The sequence below is a fragment of the Spermophilus citellus genome (genome assembly GCF_964194105.1).
Source record: "Spermophilus citellus genome assembly, chromosome: 13".
Taxonomy (NCBI): domain Eukaryota; kingdom Metazoa; phylum Chordata; class Mammalia; order Rodentia; family Sciuridae; genus Spermophilus; species Spermophilus citellus.
The window spans coordinates 98,139,812-98,162,898 of NC_138193.1; the positions used below are offsets into that span (position 1 = coordinate 98,139,812).

General features: G+C 43.9%; 3 protein-coding genes across 7 annotated transcripts in view; 2 read left to right on the forward strand and 1 right to left on the reverse strand.

Moving 5' to 3' along the window:
- Positions 1–12,081, forward strand: part of WDCP (WD repeat and coiled coil containing) — a 23,377-nt gene extending 11,296 nt beyond the window's left edge. Inside the window, exons 3-7 of one of the 5 annotated variants that reach the window (XR_014018427.1) lie at positions 2,744–2,858; positions 4,893–4,960; positions 8,584–8,705; positions 11,436–11,546; positions 11,945–12,081. Coding sequence is in view for 4 of the 5 variants with exons in the window: in XM_081263827.1 (XP_081119953.1) it covers positions 2,744–2,858; positions 4,893–5,122 (345 nt within the window). In the remaining variant the exon portion in view is untranslated. Of the gene's footprint in view, positions 1–2,743; positions 2,859–4,892; positions 6,725–8,583; positions 9,016–11,435; positions 11,547–11,944 lie in introns of those variants that run through there. The other 4 variants (XM_081263828.1, XM_081263830.1, XM_081263827.1 and 1 more) reach the window with 4 other exon arrangements.
- LOC308632121 (large ribosomal subunit protein eL30) lies at positions 1,872–2,350 on the forward strand. Its single transcript, XM_081263831.1, has one exon. The coding sequence runs from the start codon at positions 1,925–1,927 to the stop codon at positions 2,270–2,272; it is 348 nt and encodes a 115-aa protein (XP_081119957.1). The 5' UTR covers positions 1,872–1,924; the 3' UTR covers positions 2,273–2,350.
- MFSD2B (MFSD2 lysolipid transporter B, sphingolipid) lies at positions 9,208–21,267 on the reverse strand (the record flags this gene model as incomplete). The annotated part of the gene is made up of 13 exons (XM_081265166.1): positions 9,208–10,009; positions 11,454–11,630; positions 11,957–12,100; positions 12,390–12,499; positions 12,696–12,776; positions 13,027–13,110; positions 13,533–13,859; positions 15,779–15,909; positions 15,994–16,072; positions 16,410–16,533; positions 17,043–17,167; positions 18,275–18,400; positions 21,250–21,267. The coding sequence occupies 13 exons, from the start codon at positions 21,265–21,267 to the stop codon at positions 9,985–9,987; spliced, it is 1,551 nt and encodes a 516-aa protein (XP_081121292.1). The 3' UTR covers positions 9,208–9,984.
- Between the last annotated feature and the right edge of the window lie 1,820 nt (positions 21,268–23,087).

The following is a 23,087-nucleotide window of genomic DNA, read 5'->3' on the forward strand; positions in this document are numbered from 1 at the left end:
GAGGTATTTTAATTAGTGTTTACTTAATATTACTACTGTACCAACTCAAGAATATATGTTTTTCAAAGAATAGTTTAAAACTAAATTTTAAAAAATTATAGGTAGAATTTTAGGGACCTTACTTTCTGCATTACAAATTTTTGTTTTTTAAAATGTTGATTATATCTTCCTTTTATAATGACAAAAGTAAGAAAAAATGCAAAATAATGAAAAGAATAGGACAGTGTCTCTTATAATTTCAAATGTTACATTTCATGAGTTAAACAATTAGCTGCTTAGGACTTTTGCAGTTTATTCATGTGACTTTGTTTACAAATGTTATTAGTATACATTTTTTGAGTGGTTTGCCCTACCATAAATGGAGTATAATTTATCTTTTTAAGTTGAAATCACATTTCTTAGCATTCAGAAAATGAACTGTGAAAATTTTAACAAAACAAATTAGACACATAACTTACTTACAATACTATTCTTTAAATACTTGAATGAAGATATTATTTCAAATAATACATAATTAGAAGTAATTTTTCTTTATTTTATGTTTTGTGATTATGCCTTTGGGCTCTTAATGTGTCTTAAGTTAGAGTGATAATTTTAAAATATTTTTTTATACTCTAGCTATATTTGAAACCATTTCTAAAGAAGATTAATTTGTAATGACTTTTTACATTTTAAAAATGATTTTCCTTTATATTTTTTCTAAGCTAAGTGAATTTTGACCACAGTTTGTTTGTTTTATTTGTGCAAATGCTCAGATATTTTACCACTAGGTCAGTCTTTCTTTGCATTTTCTCCACTAAAGCAAGTGTGAAGTTTCTTAGTTCTTTCTAAAACAGCCAGGGAATTGTTCTTCAGGATTGAACTGTGCTACTCTCCATCATCCTATAGTGTCATTGGTCACGTCCTAGGAAAGCCAGTTCCTAGAATTAGAGTTTAGAGAAAGAGGGAAAGTACCTTAGGGATTGTACTTTGTTCTGATCCTGTAGATACGTTAAATAATGCAGCAGAACTAAGAATACAAACAACAATAAGTGTTGATGAGGATGTGGGGAAAAGGGCACACTCTCACATTGCTGGTAGGACTGCAAATTGGTGCAACCAAACTGGAAAACAGTATGGAGATTCCTTGGAAAACCGGGAATGGAACCACCATTGACCCAGCTATCCCACTTCTCAGTTTTATACCCAAAGGACTTAAACACAGCATACTATAGGGACACAGTCACATCAATGGTTATAGCAGCACAATTCACAATAGCTAAATTGTGGATCCAACCTAAATTACCCTTCCATAGATAAATGGATAAAGAAAATGTGGTGTATATACACAATGGAATATTACTCGGCATTAAAAGAGAATAAAATCATGGCATTTGCCGGTAAATATATGGAGTTGGAGAATATCATGCTAAGTAAGCCAATCCCAAAAACCAAATGCCGAATGTTTTCTCTGATATAAGGAGGCTAATTCATAATGGGGATGGGGGGCAAGGGAGGAACAGATGAAATTTAGATAGGGCAAAGGAGAGGGAAGGGAAGGCAGGGGGCATGGGGATAGGAAAGTTGGAATGAGACAGACATCATTACCCTAAGTACATGTACAGAAACATGAATAGTGAGACTCTACTTTGTGTACAACCAGAGACATGAAAAATTGTACTCTATTTGTGTATTATGAATTGAATTACATTCTGCTGTCATATGTAACAGAATAAATAAAATAAAATAAATTTTAAAAAAAGAAATGAAAAGAAAAAGAATACAGCAAGAGCTCCTTAAGATTTATAACTGAAGTATAGTTGATAGTGATAATAGACAAGGATTTTCAAAAACTGTTTCACATTCTGTTCTTAAGAAATGTTAGCCCTTTCTAGCTCTCCGGCCATCTTGAGGTTGGGGGCTGTCCCGCATTTAAGGCAGGAAGATGGTGGCCGCAAAAAAGACGAAAAAGTCCCTGGAGTCGATCAACTCTCGGCTTCAGCTTGTTATGAAAAGTGGAAAGTATGTACTGGGGTACAAGCAAACTCTGAAGATGATCAGACAGGGCAAAGCGAAGTTGGTCATCCTTGCCAACAACTGTCCAGCTTTAAGGAAATCTGAAATAGAGTACTATGCCATGTTGGCCAAAACTGGTGTCCATCACTACAGTGGCAATAATATTGAACTGGGCACAGCATGTGGAAAATACTACAGAGTATGCACACTGTCTATCATTGATCCAGGTGATTCTGATATCATTAGAAGCATGCCAGAACAGACTGGTGAAAAGTAAAACATGTAAAATTTTTCTTTAATAAAACTTGGCAGAGTGTGTTTTAAAAACACTGCAAAAAAAAAAAAAAAAAAAGAAATGTTAGCCCCATTTCTATTCTTTTTTTCTTTTCTTTTTTTTTTTTTTTTGTCAGTAGAACTTTATTTTTATTTATTTATATGCGGTGCTGAGAATCAAATCCAGGGCCTCACATTGCTAGGCAAGCACTCTACCACTGAGCCACAACCCCAGCCCACCCATTTCTATTCTTAAGAAATGTTAGCCCTAGGGCTGGGGTTGTGGCTCAGCAGTAGAGCGCTGGCCTATCACGAGCAAGGCACTGGGTTCTATCCTCAGCACCACACCAAATAAATTAAATACATTGTGTCCAACTACAACTGAAAAAAAGAAATGTTAGCCCCACTGTTTTTGTAATAGTTTAGCAACATTTGTGTATTTGTTTATTTATTTGTTTATTTATTTATTTTGAAGAAACCTTGTTATGTAGGTCCTGTTGAAAGAAGAGCAGTGCTTCTCTGCAATGGCAAGCTAAGGCTCAGTGCAATTCAGCAGATGTTTGGCCTCTCTCTTGTTGAAATGCTGCATGGTAGGTTAAATTCATAACACTCCTCCCTTTACCATCCGTTCTGTGGCTTCCACTGGTAAGAGAAATGAGGTATACCAATCATTCAGTAATTTGCTAGTTAATTAATATCATTAATTGCTTAGTGTATAGCCAGCCTATTAGAGATAACACATGAAAATATTGGTTCTGCCCTTAGGAAACTTACAGCCTAGCTGGAAAATTTAAATGTACACATGATAAGACTAGAAAAGTTACAAAGCAATGTATAATAATGAAAAGGAAATCACATAGCAACCTCACGTATACTTAACTTATTGCACTAAAATGTAAAAATCATAGCATTGCAGAATATTTCTTAAAAGAAGTTGTTCTGATATGGAGCAGGCATGGAGACATGAAGGACACTCTCAGATGGTATTTGATTGAGTAATACCCACATTAATCAGATGTGGAGCATGATTGTTATGCCTCATTTTATTTTTCTTTTAAACATAATCTTAAATGTTTTTAAATAGCCAAATAAAACATCATGTCACAGAATACATATATTTACGTTGATTTAAATGTCCCAAGCACAATATAGTAGATTTTATTTGTTCATATAATTTAAGATTTACCTTTGCATAAGCATGGGAGCAAATATTAGTCTGCTAGAACAAAGGTTTAAGAAGTTATTCAGACATTTTGATATTAACACTTCTATATTCTTGTTAGGCTTCATTCTTTTAACAATAGCCAACACACTGAACATAGAATATCATTTTATTTTTTCCCGTTTAACATTGTAGTATTAGCATTTTTCTCATTTTTCTGTTTTGGCATTTGCATTTATGATGTAGCTTCATAAATCACTTTTTTTAAAAGTAGATATTCTTTTTTTTTTTAATTTTTAAGACAGAAAGAGAGGGAGAGTGAGAGGGAGAGAGAGAATTTTAATATTTATTTTTTAGTTTTTGGCAGACACAACATCTTTGTTTGTATGTGGTGCTGAGGATCGAACCCGGGCCGCACGCATGCCAGGCGAGCGCGCTACCGCTTGAGCCACATCCCCAGTCCCATAAATCACTTTTAAAAATTGTTTTGCAATATTAGGAATTGAACCTAGGGCCTTGCATATGCTAGGTAAGCGCTCTACCACTGAACTACATCCCAGCTCTTTGTTAAAATTTTGGAACAGGGTCTTGCTAAGTTGCCTAGACTTCTCTCCTGTCCCAGTCTTCCAAGTAGCTGGGATTTTGGACATGTATCACCATGTCCAGCTCATGATTCTCATTTTTAATGGATAAGTTAATATTCCATTCTGAGCTGTTCTGTATCTTATTTGTGAAGTATTCTTTGACCCAGTTAGGTGGTTTTCAACTTTTCACCATTATAAATAACACTAAGAAAAACCCTCTCTGCATATTTTATGTTATTCTTGGGAGTGTAGATTTTCAGAAGTGAAATCACAGGGTCAAAAGGTGAGACACATTAGACTTAAAGGAACCAGAAAAGGTCCAAGCATGTGTTGTGCTAGTGGTTCCTAGGTTACCCTGAAACAAACCATTCAGGATTATCTGGGCAACTATATTCTAACTAGTTATTTCAGTCTCCTTGAATGTCTACAGGTTATTATGTATCTACAAAATAATGAATGTTCCTCCATAGATTAACTGCTTCTCAGATTCAGATAGTTTCCTGAGAAACTGGTGAAGAGCACAAAGATAAGGGAGAAAACTTCTACATACAACCCTTAATGTATGTGCATACACAAGCTTGTATATATAGCACTGGGTGATAAATGCCTGGCCTGGGTGAAAGTGTATGTCCTTTAACTCTTCCTAAGTGACCAACTTTGGATGACTATAAGTCATTGACATCCTCTTCCTGCCATGTAACCTGACCCTCAGTCCTTTTAGCCCACCATTCTCTGTAAAATCCTATGATGATAATGCTTGATATCAACTACTGTATTCCACTAAAAAAAAAAAAAAACAAAACCCACCTTATTTGTTGTCATCATTCTCCTTATAGAATTAGATATCCTAAATTGTCTTTGTTTATTTTACTTCACAGATTCCCATTGGATTCTTCTCTCTGCTGATAGTGAGGGCTTCATCCCATTAACTTTCACAGCCACCCAGGTAATCATCGTGAGAGATGGCATCCTGTCCAGGTCAGATGTCTCCAGGGACCCTCTTTCTCACAGTCAGGATCCTCTTCCTTCACCTGAAGTCTTTGGAGACCTTATTGCCCAGGGTTTACATACCACTGGCTGTTCTAATCATTTAGACGGCGTGGCCTGATATCTGTTTGCAGACTATTTGCTGTATAGCTTTTCAAATGAGATCATGACAAGCAAGGTCGTTTTTGCACTGTGGACTCTCACTGGTGAGATTTGTACTGTCACTCAGATGAGGCATTGCCATGGCTAGCTCTGCCCACCTTTCTACCTTTTCCTCTGGGCGGAGGTACTCTGCTTGATAGCAGAGCTTAGTCATTGTTAGATGGCTCAGAAAGTGGTTGTTTATGTATTCATGACTATGGTTTTGCCTAAAGGCAGAATTCCCAGAACAAAACAATACTATGGTGCCATGTGGATTGTTTTGTGGTTTATCTGAGGCTTTGTGTCCCTTGCCCAAAGGAGTGTTAAAGCTGTCTTAGGAGCACTTACAGTATACTTCAGTGCTGTTACAGTCTTTTTCTTGGTTTAGAGATGAGGGTGAGGAGTGCCACTGGAGAGCAGATGCTCCAATGTGTCCTTTTTAACCTAAACCCAGCAGGAATCAGCAGAGTGCAAAGGAAGCCAAAAACCTGGTTTTTGCTCCCAGGGCTGCCTGCAAAAGGAGGTTATACTGGCATTGGCCTTACCTTCTGGGATTTAAACCTAACCTTCTTGCTACCCTAAACAATTCTGACTGGCAAAGGCCCAGATACTGCTAAACACTGACCCAAGGCAACTTTTTAATGGAATTTTAAGCAATTTGACTCCTGAAGGGTCCTTCTGAACTTGGGCTGATGCTACTAGTACAGTGCCAAGCACAGGCAAGGCCTAATACTTGTCACCATTCTTTTGTGTTTGTGTACAGGTGTGGTGCTGGGGACCAAACCCAAAGCCTTGAACTTGCTAGGCAAGTCCTATACCACTGAAATACACCCCAGCTCAACTTGTCACTTTGATTTTGGTATCTTTCTTTTTTTTCCTTTAAAGTGTTAGAAACCAGCCTAGATGCTGAAAGTATTTCAGACAGTTGAAAATTTCACTGAGAATCTGAGATTGTTCTAAAAAGTACCAGTTTATTAGACTTATAGGTGAAGTACCAGTTTTGTATAGTGGAAAGAGCCTGAATCCCTTCGGGTGGATGTACCACTTTTCACTCCCTTCAGACAGAATCACAGATTGCAGGCATTTCAGCAGAGCACATTGATCAAGGTGTGGCTAGACAGAACACACCTGCAGATAAGTTGTTTCAGCTAGAGAAGCTCCATTAGCACATACATGGTTTCCCTCTTTTCCTTTAAAATTATTTAGAAAGAAAATATTTTGTGCCCTTGGGGACTCCTGTCTGTCTGTTACCATTTATTTAGATGGAGCTGGACAGGAAAGAAGCTAGGGTCCATTTTGTGGTTCACATGCATTAGACAGCTGCTGGGATAATGGAAGGAGAGGCCACTTGTCTGTAATCAGCAGCCTGAGAGTAGTGGCTCAGGACTGACTTGAGGCCTGGCTCCATTTGCAAAGGAGGTATCTGGGGTGTGATGAAATCACAATTATTAGGAAATCTAAAGAGGGGGGACTAAGGAACCCCCTGGATAAGATCAGTATGAATTCCTCAGCCTCAGATGTGTGTTATAATTACCATTTCTTGGCAGAGTCTTCTGGGTCTTCAATAAAGTCACTAATTGTGTTTGTGGCTGTTTTGGTATTTTCTTTGCAGTTGTTAGTGGTATAGAGAAATGTTCTTGATTTTACATATGTGTATGTTGTTTTTGTGTTTCTGCTTCTTGTGAATATAGTCCAGAATATAAATTATATCTTTAAAACATCTGAATCCATGACAAGTCTTATACAAAAGATGTTTCCTTGGCCTCTGCTATTAGTGTAGTCATTGGAACAATAGAAAACAACCCAATATTTGTTGGCTCTGGTGTTAGGGGAAGAAGAGCTAAATCCTTTAAATTGTTTTTGAATATTATATTGAAAGTATTTTGCAAGGAAAATGGTATTTACAAATTACATTTTATACCCAAATTTTCTCAATTTTTGAATGGGTATTATTTAATTCTTGCAATTATATACAGAATAGGGTAACTTATCATTAAAGAGCCCACTACCTAATTTAAGAACCAGGACATTACCAGAAACTATTTAAGCCCCCATGTCCTTACTTAATCCTGACTCCATAGCACCAGAGGTAACTAATGTCTTTTGCGTGTGTTTGTTTATGTATGTGGTACTAGGTATTGAACTCAGGGACTCATTCATGCTACATAAGCACTCCAACACTGAGCTACATACCTAAACTATTTTGAAAAATTAGAGACAAACTCTTGCAAAATTGTCCAGGCTGGCCTTGAAACTGCAATCCTCCTGCCTTAGTCTTTTATTTATTTATTTTTTTTTTCATTTTTTTTTTTTTTTTTAGTTGTTGATGGACCTTTATTTCATTTCCTTACTCAAACCCAGTGGCTCACACATGCGAGGCAAGTGTTCTGCCACTGAGCCACACACCCAGCCCTGCCTTAGTCTTGTGAGTAGCTGGGGTTGCAGGTATGCTTCACTGTGCCCAGCTATCACTAACATCTTGATGATTGAAATTATCATTTCTTCATTCATAAAAAGGAGTTTCACCACTTCCTTAAGCAAGTGTTTGAGGTCTTTCTAGTGTCTTTTATCTAGAAATAGAGTTGGAATCACAAAAGTATGTAAATTTAACTCTGATTTTTTAATTAGAGTTTTTTTAACTTTGTTTTTGTGGTACTAGGGGTTGAACCCAGGGATGCTTTACCACTGAGCTTCATCACCAGCCCTTTCTTATTTTTTTTATTTTTTAATAATTTTTAAATATTAAAAATAGTTGTAGATGGACACAATACCTTTATTTTATTCATTTTTATTTGGTGCTGAGGATCAAACCCAGTACCTCACATGTGCTAGGCAGGTGTTCTACCACTGAGCCACAACTTTAGCCCCTCTGTTTTTCATTTTAATACAGGTTCTGACTAAATTACCCAGGCTGAACTCAATGTGGCTTAATTTTTGATAGCCTAGTAATTTTTTTTAATTTTTAAAAAATATTTATTTTTTAGAAGTAGTTGAACACAATACCTTCATTTTATTTATTTTTTAATGTGGTGCCGAGGATAGAACCCAGTGCCTCGTGCATGCTAGGTGAGCATTCTACCACTGAGCCACAACCCCAGTATAGATAGCCTAGTAATTTTAAATGGTATCTTACTATGATCCTAATTTTTTTCTTATGCACCAGAGATGATCTAGATATTTATTAGCCATTCAAGTTTTCTGTTTTACAAAATGCCTGTTCATGTCTTTTGCTCAAATTTTTGTTATCTTTTTCATGTTCTAAGGACTTTTGTTGTTGTTGTTTTATGTATACATAATGGAGTTTACTTAGCCATAAAGAAAAATGAAATTATGTCATTTGTTGGTAAGTGGATGGAACTGGGGAACATCATGCTAAGTGAAATAATCCAGACCCAGAAAGTCAAAGAGCGAATGTTTTTTTCATTTGTGAATGGGTTTCAGAGGATCCGTCCACTGTCAGCTGACTCCATAGCTGTGGGCCTGGAGTGAGGCAGAACATCATAGTCAGAGGGCCTGGCAGAGGAAAGCAGCCCAAGATATTACAGCCAGGAAGCAAAGAGAGTGTGCGTATGCAAGCAAGGTTCTTTTTTATTATTTATTTACATTTAAAAATATTATTTTTAGTTGTAGATGGACACAATACCTTTATTTTATTTATTTTTATGTAGTTCTGAGGATTGAACCCTGTACCTCACATGTGCTAGGCAAGCGCTGTACCACTGGAGCCACAACCCCAGCCTCAAAGCAGGGATTCTTAACAGATTCTAGATGTCATTAATATTTGTTGCCAGTTATCTTTGTCCATTTTCTTTCTTTATGGTATTTTTTTGAACATTTAATTTTTTTTATAACCCATAAGTTTTTATTTATTTATTTATTTTTATTTATATAAAACAGCGAAATGCATTACAATTCTTAATTTTAATGAAATCCTGTTTATCTTTCCTTTTTATGGGAATTTTATCTTTCACATTTATGTCTTTAATCAGTATTCTGCTGTTTTCTTCTAATAATTCCTTATCTTATAAATCTTAAATCCATTATGAGTGGATATTTTTTTTTCTTTTGAGGTACTGGGGATTAAACCCAGGAGCATTCTACCACTGAGTTCCATCCTCAGCCCTCTTTTTTATTTTTTGAGGCAGAGTCTCACTAAGTTGCTGGTGTTGAACTTGTGGTCCTCCTGCCTCAGTCTCCAGAGTGGCTAGTTTCTGTGTCTTCAGATGTCCACTGGAGCCTCAGAACTAAAGAGTCTGTATGTCTGTCCTTCTGTTGGAATTTTGCCATCTAATCATCTTGGTTGGGCCTAGTATTACCGTAGAGAGTTGTAGGCCAGGCTGGATAGGGCTTCTTTTTTCCAGAAATAGTTGCTATTAGGATGCTTTTCACATCAAAGGCTGCCTGGGGCTGGGTAGTCAGAGGTGCAGACCTATGTGAGAGAGTCTGGTTGACAGGTGAGAGATGCCATGTTGGGATTTTGAAGCCCAGACCAGTTTTTTTGGGAGACTCAGGGAAGATTTACTGAAGACTCCACACGCCAGCAAATGCTGTGGGCTCAACTGTTAGGTAGGTGCTCAAGGGCTGAGTCGGGAGAGGGACTTAAGACCTCTAAAACACAGGTTCCTGCTGTGCCAGCTCATGGGAAGTTCTCTCACACTTCCTTTTCTGGTTCTGGGATTGAATCCATGGGGTGCTCTACCACTAGCTATATCCCTAGCCCTTTTAAAATTTTTTATTTTGAGACAGGGTCTTCCTAAGTTGCTCAGACTGGCATCAAACTTGTGATCTTCTTGCCTCAGACTCCTGGGGTTGCTGGGATTACAGGTGCGTGTCCTTCAAATTTTAAGCGAGGCTGTAGCTGGTCCTCCTGTAGAAAGGGAAAGACAAGGAGAAAGATGAGGGTAAGGTGAGCCTCTGCCCTGCCACAGAGCCTCCTGGAAGTCTGAGTGGCAGTTCCTTATCTTCCAAGCAACCTCCCTTTTCACAGCCCCCTTGAAGCTGCCACCCTCTTCCTCCATCTCCCACCAAACATTTCCCTGCCTGGCTGGCACTGCCTGGGTGAGGTGCATGATCTCAGTAGTACTCTTTTTTTTTTTTTTTTTTAAGTTGTAGATGGATACAATGCCTTTATTTTATGTGGTGCTGAGGTTCAAACCCAGTACCTCACTCTACCACTGAGCCACAACCTCAGTCTTCAGTATTACTCTTTTGAATAGTCCAAGGACACCAACACTGAGCCGTGAGGAGCAGATGATGCCACTTACTGCCACCCTGTGTGGTGCTGTGTGTGGACACTTGCCCATGTGCTTTAAGTGTAGGATATCTGCTTACTAATGAGTCTGCTGGGCTGGACGTGGTGATATGGTTCGTGCATTCCCTGAGTATCTACTTGGCCTCGGGTCGTATTCCTCTCCTGGGGTACAAAAATGGATAGAACAATAGTCCCAGCCTTCAGGACCCACACATTTTTCTGGGAAGACCAGACAGTGAGCAGACCTTCCCCGTGCAGTGGGATTGTGCTCTGGCAGGGGGAGGACAGGCTGGGAGGACTGCTCCATGGGAAGGAAGCGCAAGAGACTTCCGGGTTTGGCTATAGAGTGGATGTTGGTGCCATTCACTGAGACAGATGCAGGAGGAGTTGAGGGGAAGAAAAGAGTTAAGTTTAGGGCCTACTGAGCCTGATTGTCATGCTGTGGGATAGCAGGTACACATGTCCAAATGAGTGAAATATGTGGATGTGGAACTTGAAGTTCAAAGTAGAGGGCAGCTTTAGGAGCCACCAAGTATGAGGTGCTCTAGGTCACACAAGTAGATGAGGTATGAGGGGGATGGGAAACAAAAGAATAGAGGATCAAAGAGGGAACCCTCACATACCCCCATCTACTAGATAGTCCTAGGAAGGGAGGGCGCCAGAGACCAAGGGTGGTGATGCAGGCCTATAATCCCAGTGGTTCAGGAGGCCGAGGCAAGAGGATTGTGAGTTCAAAGCCAGCATCAGCAAAAGCGAGGCACTAAGCAACTCAGTAAGACCCTGTCTCTAATAAAATACAAAATAGGGCTGGGGATATAGCTCAGTGACCAAGTGCCCCTGAGTTTAATCCCTAGTACCCCCCCGCAAAAAAAAAAAAAGAAAGGCAAAAAAATAAAAAGAGACCAGAGTAGAAGAAAATAGAGGACCAAATAGTGTCACTGAAGCTGAGTCTTCTAAAGGCAGAACGGCTCAGCTGGGTGGCACAGCAAAACTGTAGGCTGATGTTAGGTCATTCGTGTGTCTCCCTGTCTGTTTTGATCAGTGTACCCGGGCTGCCTACCTCCGAAGGCTTAGCTGGAAGGAGGTGTCCTGACTTGGCACCTTGGGAGTGGGGCCAACCATGAGGATGCACAGACCAGCCAGGATCATGCAGGTGGGCACAGCACCGATGAGGACTTTGAGGGTGACCACTACTTCCTCTGCCTGCTTGCAGGCTCCTGCCTTATATCCTGCAAACCTGGAGAAATACCACCCCACCCCAACAGTCATATCCTTCAGAGCCTGGGTGGGGGGCTCACAGATACCCACCCCCACACTCTCCTGAAATGTGACTTAATATTTCCTGGCCAGATCAGCCTAATGGTGGAGGAGGGAATGTCGAGGAGAGCAGGAAAGACTGGCAGCAGGGGCTTGGGAGGTGGTACAGACTCTAAGAAAGGCTCCAAGTCATGTGCACCAGGTTCCCCACACTCTCTATGGGTAGCCCCTAGTTGGGAAGAGAGGGGGATTTGCCCTCTTCCCACTGTTTTTTTGTGCCTCTGGTATACCCAGCCCTGGACTGACTGCAGACTGAGGGTGGAGATGCCCAAGGCGCCAGCGCTTGAAAGTTTGGTGAAGAAAACATAGGATGCATAGAAGATGGTCTCTAGGCCAGGGCCGTGCCGGTGCTGCAGCTGGAAATCATCCACCACATCTGGCAGAATGGACCTGGGAACAGGTGCATGGAGTTAGCATTCTTCATCCCCTTGACAGCAGCAGCCTGTGGGCTCTCTGGAGACAAATGTGTCAGTCTTCTGTGCTCAAAACCAGGACAGACCCCCAGAGAGCCAGAAGTTTGTGTGCTTGTATTCCCCACCCCCACCATTCTCGCCATTGGTGCCCTTTAGGAGGATTCTAAGGAGGGAACTTGTGGCCTTTATCTCCTGCTCAGGGTGGACCCAGGACAGCAGGTTAGCCCAAAGGAATAGATATCTCCCCTTCCCTTCACCCAGCCTACCATGGTAGCAGCAAGGACACAGCAGTGCTCACACCAGAGACAAAGGCCACAACATATGCCACAGGTGCTGTGGGCATAGCAGCCAGTAAGATTGCAAAAGGCACCATCATCTGGGGGAGACAGACACACAGGCTGGTCCCTCCACCCACTACCTGGGCTTGTTCTTTCATTCCCACACTCACTGCTCTTTGAGCCCTGGGCCTGGTCAGCAGACACAAAGTCCAGACACAGATTGAGCCCTGCCGGCTTCAGGAAACCCAGGCACGGTCACCTCCCCAGGCACCCCTAGCCTTCCTTCTCACTCACAAAGATCCCGAAGGCTGGTGTCCTCTTCCCAAATCGCTGGAGAACCCACTCCCACAAGGGGGTGCTCAGCACAGCTGAGACCTGTGGCAGACAGCAGCATCACAGCAAGGCCCTGCAGCCAGCACTCGACCCAGCACCTCAAAGCCCAACCATGACCTTGCCCCTGGTTTGAATTAGCAGCTATTAACCTCGACTCTGCTCCCAGTTCCACCCTCTACTGTAGGTGACTAAGACCAAAGCCAACTACAGAATGTTGACCGTTAGAACAATGCCACACATCCCCAGCTCAGGGCCTTAGGTGCCCTGGCCTTCACCACCCAGGTCCCCTCACCAGGATGATGAGCACCAAGTTTTGGACGTGGTCGTGGAGCCGGGAGGCGTGAGTACAGAACAGGACCAGGTAGCTCTGCTCTACCTGAGGCGGTGAACGGGAGGTGGGCATATGCAGGGAATGGCAGAAACTCAGAAATCAGGGGCAGGGACAGGGTCTCAAGTCTGGCCTCTTTGGGATCTTGAGCTCAGGTCACTGTCAGCATCATGCAGTCACCCCACAAAAGACGCTTTTCCCCAACAGACAGAAGCACTATTCCTAGTTTATCATCACCCCCTGCACAGCTAAGACCAGTTGGACTTGACTAAACTTCAGGTAACATAAGAGGAAACCACCCCAGACACTGTCAGCTTCCTAGGGCTTAAGGCCCCCAATCCCCACCTGACTCTTTTCCCAGCACATTTCTCTGAGCTGAAGACCCACCCCAGGTTCCCCCCTACAAAACTCAAGCCAAAAGACTGAACTCTGGACCTATGCAAGAGAGGGGATCAGGTGGCCAGAGATACCTGAATAGCAGTTGAGATGAACAGGAAGGAGACCACTAGCTTCAGATAGGGTGGGTGCTGGGCAGTGAGGCCCAGCCCAGCCAGGAAGCCCAGGCCTTGGCCTGAAGCAGAGGCAGAAGGATCTGCAACACAGGAAGGTGACATCTTGGCTTGGTAGGATTCAACACCAAAACCCACCCCCAAGAGGAGTCCTGCTTCCAGTTCTGGCCTCCCATTTCCTTGCAGTGCCTCCATACCTGGCTGCTCCTTCACCCCTAGGCAGAGCAAACCGCTGCAAACGTGGTAAGTCACCACCACCACGGTGGCTGCAATGGAGTAGAGACGAGTCTGTGGGACAGGACAGAACTGGGCTGGGGGTGATGTCTCCAACCCAGGGAGGCAGGGCCGGAGTACCTCCCAGTGGAGCAGAGGAACCTCAGCTCAAGCCCCAGGTGCTGGGTCCCTCTCTTAAGGGCCCAGAATGGTCCTTCACACACATCCAGTTCTGCTGACCCTGTGCTTCCTGCCTGGAAAGGAGGCACTGATGCCACCAGGGGTCAGAGCATTCACTTTCTCATTTCACTTAGCAAACATACATTGCCACTGACGTCTGCATGCTAGACCCTGAGGTTATGATGATGAATAAGTGACCTGGCCCATCCATGATAAGGGACTGTGTGTGTGACAGATCTGTGGGTAGACATTTATAGCAGTGTGACACACGATGACCCAGATGAACAAAACAGAACAGCACTACCTATTCAGGGGAAATACATAGGTAATAAAAATTGCCCTGGAAGGGGAGGGTGGGATAGCTCTCCCAGGTGCAGTGCATACAGTTCAGCAGGGTGCTGTGCTTGGAGTTTAATGCTCTCTTGTCATGGTCTTGAAAAGCTTGATAATTAAATTTTTTTTTTGTAATTGTAGATGGACAGATGCCTTTATTTTATTTATTTTTATGTGGTGCTAAAGATTGAACCCAGTGCCTCACACATTAGGCAAGTGCTAGGCAAGCACTCTGCCACTAAGCTATAGCCCCAGCCTGAGAGCTTGATAATTTTATCTGTGAATTTGTATTGATAAGTGAAGTCTGATGGGACAACAGAATGTGAGCTACCAAGAGTTTTGGCCTCTATTAACATGAGCATCCACCTCTGAAGATGGGTTCTCAGCCTGTTGCTCTTACTCCTTATAAATAGGAAATACTAATTTAAAAGCAAACAAAAATACCAACATGAAAGGGTTCAGAGAACATAAAGAGGAGGCCCATAGCCAAGCCTGAGGAGGGGTGGGCTGTACCTAATCCTGAAGACAAGGGCTACCCATATTCAAACTCTGAAAATGTTCCTTGATGGGAGGCTGAGGTAGGAGGATCTCAAGTTCAAGGACAGCCACAGTAACTTAGTGAGACCCTAACACAAAATAAAAAAGGGCTGGGAATGTGGCCCCCAGGTTCAATCCCTAGTACCAAAAACAAAACAAAACAAAAAAAGAACAAGAAAATGTCCCCTGACTCTGCTGCTGGGGCCAGTGGGGGCCTGGAGGAGGCTGATGTAGTAGCTGGGGTGGGGATGATGGGGACCTGGCCAGTGAATGGCAGGGCAATGTAGGCAAGCTGAACAGCGTCTAGGTTTGTGGTTGGAAAAGCAGACAGAGTTTGTAGTAGTTTGGATGGTTCAGAGGGAGGAGTAAAGGTATGCTTAGGGTTCTGGAGGATAACAGTGTCATTTGCTTAAGGAAAAAGGGAAGACATAGAAGATAAACATGATGGAAAAAATAGATGTGCATCCCCTAATTGCTGAGGAAGGACCTACTCTAAGGGGAGAGGAAGAAGCTTGTTCCCCGTTTCCACTTCTCACTTCACATTGGGGTCAGCTGGTTGGGGTTGGGGTTGGGAAAGGGCCATAGGAGGACCATGAAAGCACAACAAACCCTTCTGCCCCCTCCCTGCTGTACACTTCCTGCCGCTTCCTGGTGTGCCCTTTCCTGGTGTGCCCCCTCAATAGTCCTTTCTCTGGTGGTAGCCTCCTCCCTCCAGGTGGCCTGCTGACCCACTGTTTTGTTTTATGATGAGCAAGAACCCAGGATTTAGCAAAGGGCAGTGGGCCTGCACTTGGGACTCATGCACTTAGCTAGGGGAGCAGGGAAGGAATGAGGGTGCAGTGAGCCCCCTGCCTCAAAGATGAAGAGACAAGGTGTGGAGAGAAGTAGCCCTAGAGGAAGGAAGTAACTCCGCAGAGGGGATCCTGGCCACCTTGGACACTCACGGCATCCGGGGAGATAGCAGCAGGCACTGGGAGCTCAGTGTCCACACAGTGGTTGGACCGGTGGGCACCAGACACAATGAACCCATGGACAGTGGCTCCCATCAGTGTCCCCACCATCTCCATGGTTATCCCTGGAGACAGAGCATGTGCAAGGTGAGTGAGCCAGTAGCAGTTCCCAGGGCATCGTCCTCACCCAACCCCAGGGCTGCACTTACGGTATGCGGTAGCAGAATCCCGCTCCGTGGGACTGGGGGTGAGGAGCATAGTGAGCGCTGTGTAGGGCACCTGGAAGAACTGGGGAGGCCAGCAGAGCTCAAGATGGCCCTCACCATGCAGATCACCAAGTAGAAACCCCACTGTGCCACACAAAGGCCCACAGCCATCCTGTCCCATCCTGGTACCTAGGAATCAATCTGCTGTATGCATGCTGGTTACCTAAGCTCAGAGATAGGGGCTTAAAAGCAGGAGAGGGCACCTGGCCCAAGTAGGGACAGCAGAGCTAATTTTAAGTGTCTAGGCACTGGTGGGGGGGGGGGTGAGAGCAGTGTGGTCCCCAAGCCCCCAGTCCCAGTATTGGCCACAGCAGTGAGGTTTCTCAGAACCAGGGGAGGAAGGGAGGATACCTGCTTACCGTGGCCGTAGCCTGGAACAGGCAGTAGAAGGTGGTATACCAGAGGCCACGCAGGCTGGTGAAGGGGGGCAGGAACCACAGGAAGAAGTAGGCCAGAGCGATGAAGGGTGTGCAGCCGAGCATCCTAAAAAGCACACAGTGAAGCACCTGCAGCACCAGGTTGGGGACACCCTTCTCTGCCCCTGGGGTTGCCCTGGGCTGGGGCTCTCGGAGTGGGAGCCATGGAGAGGGAAGCAAGGAGTAGAGTGGAGAGTTGGGGACGGGGCATTCATTGCTGGGACTCTGACTGGGGCACGTGGGTGCTCAGTGGTGCCAGTCCCAGTTTAAGAGCACTGGGGCACAAGCCAGTTGCACTTCCTCTGAGACCTTCCCTGGCTTCCAGCCTAGCCTGACCACACTGAGCCACAGGCCAGGTCTGGGAGCCTGAAGAGACTTGTCTAGTCCTATGCCCTCTGCTAAGGAACAGTCCCCAAGAATGTCTCTGAACATGGCACACAGGCCGACCCCAGTGTACCAAACAGTCCAGTCTCATCCTCTAACCATTGGCAGGGTGTCCACTAACAAGCTGTGACCAATAGTGACCTCAGAGACAGGGGTAGGTGCCTGGATCCTAAAAACCAAAGGGCTGCTCACCAGGGCATAAGTCTTCCAGACCCTCTCCTCCTGCTTCTGTTGATAAAGAATCCAGCTACAGGGTCGGCAGCTGCCCCAGACACCTTCCCTCCAAACAGGACAAGTGACACGTAGGCAGCAGGAATCTGAAATCCATAGGGGAGGGGATTAAGAGCCAAGACCCAATAGAGCCAGAGATGGTATCCAGGCTTGTCGGTCAGCAAGAAGGGGGACCTGGGAACATCTGGGGCTAAAGCCACAGTGGAAAATGCTGCTCAATGACCTCCTGCCCAAGAAACCAATCCAGAAGCTTCCAAAGGTACATCTGTGCTAGTGAAAAGGGTTGGAGAAGGAGCTGATTCCTGTGCATTGGCACTTTGCCATTATTACTGGGTCCAGTCACTTTTGAACAAAACTTGAGGTGCCCTCACCTGGAGGTGGCTCCAAGTAAGAACGGTGCACCTAGGGTGATAGAGGTAGCCATTTTTCCACAATAAAAATGTTTGTTTTTCTGACTATATAAATGATGCAGTCTTTAGAAGAACATTCAAGTAATCCAAACATTAAGCAAAATGCATCTGAAATCCCATCATCTTGAGACAATTGCCAAAAGCATTTTGAAAATCATCCTTTCATGCATTTATGTGCACCTGAAGTTATAAATTTTATCTAAATGGGATCAGATCTGTGTCATTTAAAAAAATCATGAGTACCTTGTTTTTTTTAAAACAGTTGTTCTTGCTTACCTTTTATCTTGCACCATTCCACCCTACAGCCAACATGAACAACCCGGTGCATATCCTTCTATAATTTTCTCTGCACTATTTTAATCACATACTGACACATGTATACTTATGCACACACACAGTGCACATCTTTGTTTTGCTAAAATGGAGCCATTTTATATACTCTACAACTAGCTTTTCATTTTTGACAGTGAATCATGAAGTCTCTCCATGTCAACTGGTATAGATCTCTCTTGTGAATGGCTGCAAGCACAATAGTCTATTTTGTGGATTAATACCACTTACTTTCTAAGTAAGTGGCTTATATATTGTTGGGCATCCAACAATGTTTCTTATTTTAGCATTATAAACAGACTGCAGTAAACATCCTTGGGAGATTCACTAAATAGCATTTGGCTTTTTGTTAGGTTTGGATCAAAGGACTGTCATCAAGGATGGGAGGGTGAAGGACAAGTGGGGATGAAAGACCAGACAACCAAGGGGCCCCAGGCTACTGCCCACACTCACCTGTGCCACATCAAGAAGGAACAGCTGTAGGTAAAAGGCTATGGCGCTGGAAGCTACCTGGTTGGGGATCCCACCAAAGCCATAGCACACCTTCGTACAGAATGAGAGGCGACCAGCTCTGCTGACCTGAGGAGACACAGTAAGTCATCCCTACCCAATCTGCGAGTCATAAAACATCTCCCCAAGCCCCCGTGACTTCCATGGGCATCCTTGAGTCCCTATGATGTTTTTTAAAAAATACCTTGTTTTTATGTGGTGCTGAGGATTGAACCCACTGCCTTACACATGCAAGCAAGCATTTTACCACTAAGCCCCAGCCCCCTATGAGGTTTTGATGGTGTTTCTAGCAACCTCTTAGCTCCATCTTGTCCCAAAATGATCCTAATGGGAAGTGAGAGAGAATTTACAACAAAAAAAATTTCTAAACCATGACCTCTAAACCTTTCCAGGGGGAAGTTCTTTCTTATATTTCCCCCCATACTTCCTACTAGACCCTGCTTTAATTTATTGAATCAGCAATCAGAGTGGACTGTGAGTCAGGAGACTTGGGCTTGAGTCCCTTCTGTGCCACCTACTCTCTGTGTGACATTGAATAAATCACTCTCTCTTTTCAAGTCTTGTCTTCCTCATTGGCCAAATGTAATATCCCTGCCAATTTCACAAGGTTGTTTTCATCAGTGAATGAGGCGGGGGCTTTGAGAACTGAGGACTTCTGCAAGCTAGTTCTTGAACCCCTGAAATCAGCTATACTGAGGGTATTTACAAACATTATAATTCAGAGTCTCTAACTGCCTTTTCTTTTCCTGGAGAGACAGTTTATCAGTCCATCACTGACACAATGTTTATGAGCAGAAGAGTGTATGTATCTATCTCACAAGCCCGGAGCTATCCAGGGAGCTCCTGAGGATTTGACTGCCTACCCGCAATCTCCCAATGGACGCCTGATAAGCATGAGCCTAGTGTGCCTCCTGATTTCCATCCCACAGTCTAGACCAGCTCCTAACCCTGTTCCTATTGCATTAAATGGCACCAGTCTGCTTAGTGGCTCAGGCCACATCATTGATTCCTTTTTTTACCCCCAGTTCCCCTGTCTAATCTATCATTGAGAGACTTGTAAGTGGCTTCTCCACTTCTGCATCTGTTCCTTACAACTTGACCTCCCATGAAACAGCTGATGTGGGTTTTTATATAGTCCAGTACTGGAAACTGGACCCAGGGGCACTCTAGTATTGAGTCACATCCCCCGCAAGTCACCTTTTAAAAAAATCTTGAGACAGGGTCTCACTAAGTTTCTGAGACTGGCCTCGAACTTACAGTCTTCTTGCCTCAGCCTCCAGAGTTCATAGGATTATAGGTGGGTGCCACTGTGCTTAGCTAGCCAGTGATTTTTAAAAATATAAATCAGATCATGTCTTCTTTGCTTAAAACCCTCCAAGAGCTTGCCATAACATTTTGAATGAAATGCCAAGTCTTCACCATAGGCCTGCAGAACCCGCACTGATCAGCCCCCACTTCCCTATCCTTTTCACTCCAAATAGCCCTCCTTCAGCAGGAGCCAGGACCACCTGACAGTCCAAATGACCAAGCCTGTTGCTGCCTCCGGGCCTTTGTACTTCCCATTTCTTTGCCTGTCTTCTGTGTCTTCCAAGAGCTGACTCCCTTTCATTCAGGTCTGAGTTTAAATGTCACCTCATCAGGCCTGGGGATGTAGCTAAGCTGTAAAGCATGAGGCACAAAAAAGGAAGAAAAAAAAAACTTGTAAATGTCACCCTTTATATTCCCTGACGACTCAAGTTTCTCAAGTGTACTGTTTGGTATATTTTCTATTTATTCCCTAACAGAATGTAAGCTCTCTGAGAGCACAAACTGTAACTCACCATGGTATCTACAGTACCTAGAACAATGCTGGTATATAGTGAGTGTTCAATATATATTCTTGGAAGCAGTGAATGGCTAGCAACAATTGGACGCTATTTCTTGAAAAGATGTTGGGGCTCCTCTTTTCTCCTTTGCTTGGAGATAGGAGAGAATTGGAAGAAGTAGAGCTTGCCTGTTTTGGTATCTTGAACACTACAAGCAGGTTCTTCTGAAGGGAAGGTCGTCCCAGATAAAGGTTTATCATACCCTTTGCATACTTCCTATGCATGGGGGAAAACCACACTTGAGGCAGGACATGTTATATTCTGACATCTGTGTGAACATTATTTCAACTTCCAAAAAAGCTAAACAACAGAATTCAACATGATAGCCTTCCTCTCCTCCATAATAGAAGTCTTGTTCACCCCTAAATGGGCCTAACAAGTTTTTAGAACATAGAAGGCCCTCAAGAAAAAAAATTGAATTATGGTTAAGCCGGGTGCGATGGTGCACATTTGTAAGCCCAGCTACTTGGAGGCTGAGGCAGAAGGATCACAAGTCTGAAGTCAGCCAGGGCAACTTAACAAGACCCTATCTCAAAAAATAAAAAGGACTGGGGATGTAGCTCAGTGGTAGAGCACCCCTATGTTTAATCCTCAGTGTGCGTAGGTGGCTGGGGTGGGGGGAGGCAAAAAATTCCAACTGACACTAAAGATACAATCTTGGAGTCTTCAGGAAGACAGTTTCACCAACTTAAATCATTAGCCCTTCACAGTCCACTGAGTTTTATAATTAGGCAAACTAGCTGTGTGAACTTGCTGAGCTGTTGTGTCCTCACACTAATATATGGACACATAGGGCTGTTAGGAGGATGCGGGCACTTCATTGACAGTTAGCAGTTGTTTCCCCCTTTTGCCCTTAATCTCAATCCAAATTTCTAAATTTCTCTAGAAAATGAGAATATTCAGCCTTCTCATTCACTTTTTTTTTTTTAATTAAAGAGAAGGGTTCTGCTATGTTGCCCAGGTTGGTTCTGAACTCCTGGAATCAAGTGATCCTCCTGCTTCAGCCTCCCCAGTAACTGGGTCTACATGTGTGCCACCAAGCCCTGCTCTCACTTCTTTGTTGGAGGCCATAATTCCTGGCCCTGAAAGTAAGCACCAGGTCAAGATAGGGAACTGAGATGGTGGTCAAATGAAGCCACAGAATACCTTGACTATGTGGCTGGGAGCACGTTGTATTCAATATCACACCATTTGGAGGTTCCTAACCTCTTGGGCCCTCAATTGCACCCCAAGAGCCGACTAGGAGGTCATCTATGGGGCCAGTCTCCCTAAGGAGAGCCTAGTGCTTGGACAAGACCAGGGTTTGAGGCAGAGACTGAGGCCACAGGATCTGTCTGGACTCTGGGAAAGGGAGGCAGTCCTCTCACGCATAGCTCAAAGGCCCTCCCTGCCCAGGAGACTTGTAGTGTGTGGACAAGAGCCATGGCCTGGCAATAAGACCAGAGACCTGCCCTGGTCCTGCTGAACTGTTTGAAAGAATCCAGCAAGTTATTTCACTTAGATCATTTCCCATCCTATAATCTTTGGGACACCTAATGTCCTCAGCCTCCCTGCTAGGTCAACCTGAAGAAGGGACTGCCATGGGTATGCACAGCCTCCGCTCTCAGCCCAGTCCAGCCCGCTCCCTCTTGCCCTGCTTGGCGCTCACCGAGCCCATCTCCACCTCCACCGTTTGCTCCCCGGGCTGGGACAGCGGCGCTTCTGCAGCCTGGGCAGATGGGGATCCAGGGGGCGCTGCCATCGTGCAGCAGCTCCAACTGCGGTGGTTGTCCTGGATGTCATCAACGGCGGGAGTGGTGGCCTCAGCCCAGTGGGCGCGGCCGGGGCGGGGAGAGCTGGCTGTGTGCGAGACGCAGCTGCCCCAAGAGGCAGCACGCAGGGAAAGCCAGAAACCCCAGAATTCGTGGTTTCATTTCTCCCAGAGGAAACACAACGGACCAAATTCACCAGGCTAAGGCCCCGTAAGCCCTTCGGGACCATGTTGTGGATCCCAAAAGGAGTGAGCGTTCTGCAGAGGGAAACCCTTCAGCTGAATCCCCAGGGGTGAAATCCAGCATATAATAATAGTTTATTTTTTAAATGAAGCAATGTCATCGCAGGGGAGCACGCTTGTAACACCAGTTAAAGCAAGCCTGTGTTGAAGCTCAGCGCTAGACTGCCCCTGGGTTCAGTCCCCAGTGTCACAATAAACAAACAAGAAGCAACAGAATCGACTTGCTCAGAGTTAAGATTATGACTGAATAGGTTTTCAACCTGATGTGACAGTGGATGCCTGAAATGCACATTTTCCAGTCTCTCATGCAATGATCATTATGTCCCTGTAACCAAGTCTGGGTCAGAGAACAAAAGCAGAATGGTGTGTACAACGTCCCTGAAAGGGCCTTAACACAGAAGGGGCTACACAATGTGCAAAAACTGAAAACGTACCCCAGAACTTAATACGAGGTTACAACGATGAAACTCTTAGAAAATAGGAGCAAATCTTCACCATATTAGGGTAAACAACCGTTTCTTAGAATACCACAAGCACAAGCTGGATTACATCAAAATGAAAAATGTGCTGCAAATAATTCCAATGAATGAAAAGAATGGGAGAAAATACTTGCAAATTTTCATGGATTTGTACTGAGATATATACATAGCTCATAACATTAGGAAAGCAATCCAATTTAAAAACATACAAATAGACAATAAGCACATAAAAAGATGCTCATATCATTAGGGAAATAAAAAATCGAAGCTACACTAAGGCTTTTATAATAAAAAAGACAGACAACAAGTACTGGGGAGAATACAGAGTAACTAGAATCTTCAAAAACTGCTGGTGGGAAGGTAAACCGGTGAGGCCCTTGGAAAAGTCTGTCAGTTCCTCAAAATGTTAAGCAGAGTTT

Bases quoted from the DNA above. Each gene is read 5' to 3' on its own strand.
- LOC308632121 (XM_081263831.1), top strand. From the start codon at position 1,925: ATGGTGGCCGCAAAAAAGACGAAAAAGTCCCTGGAGTCGATCAACTCT.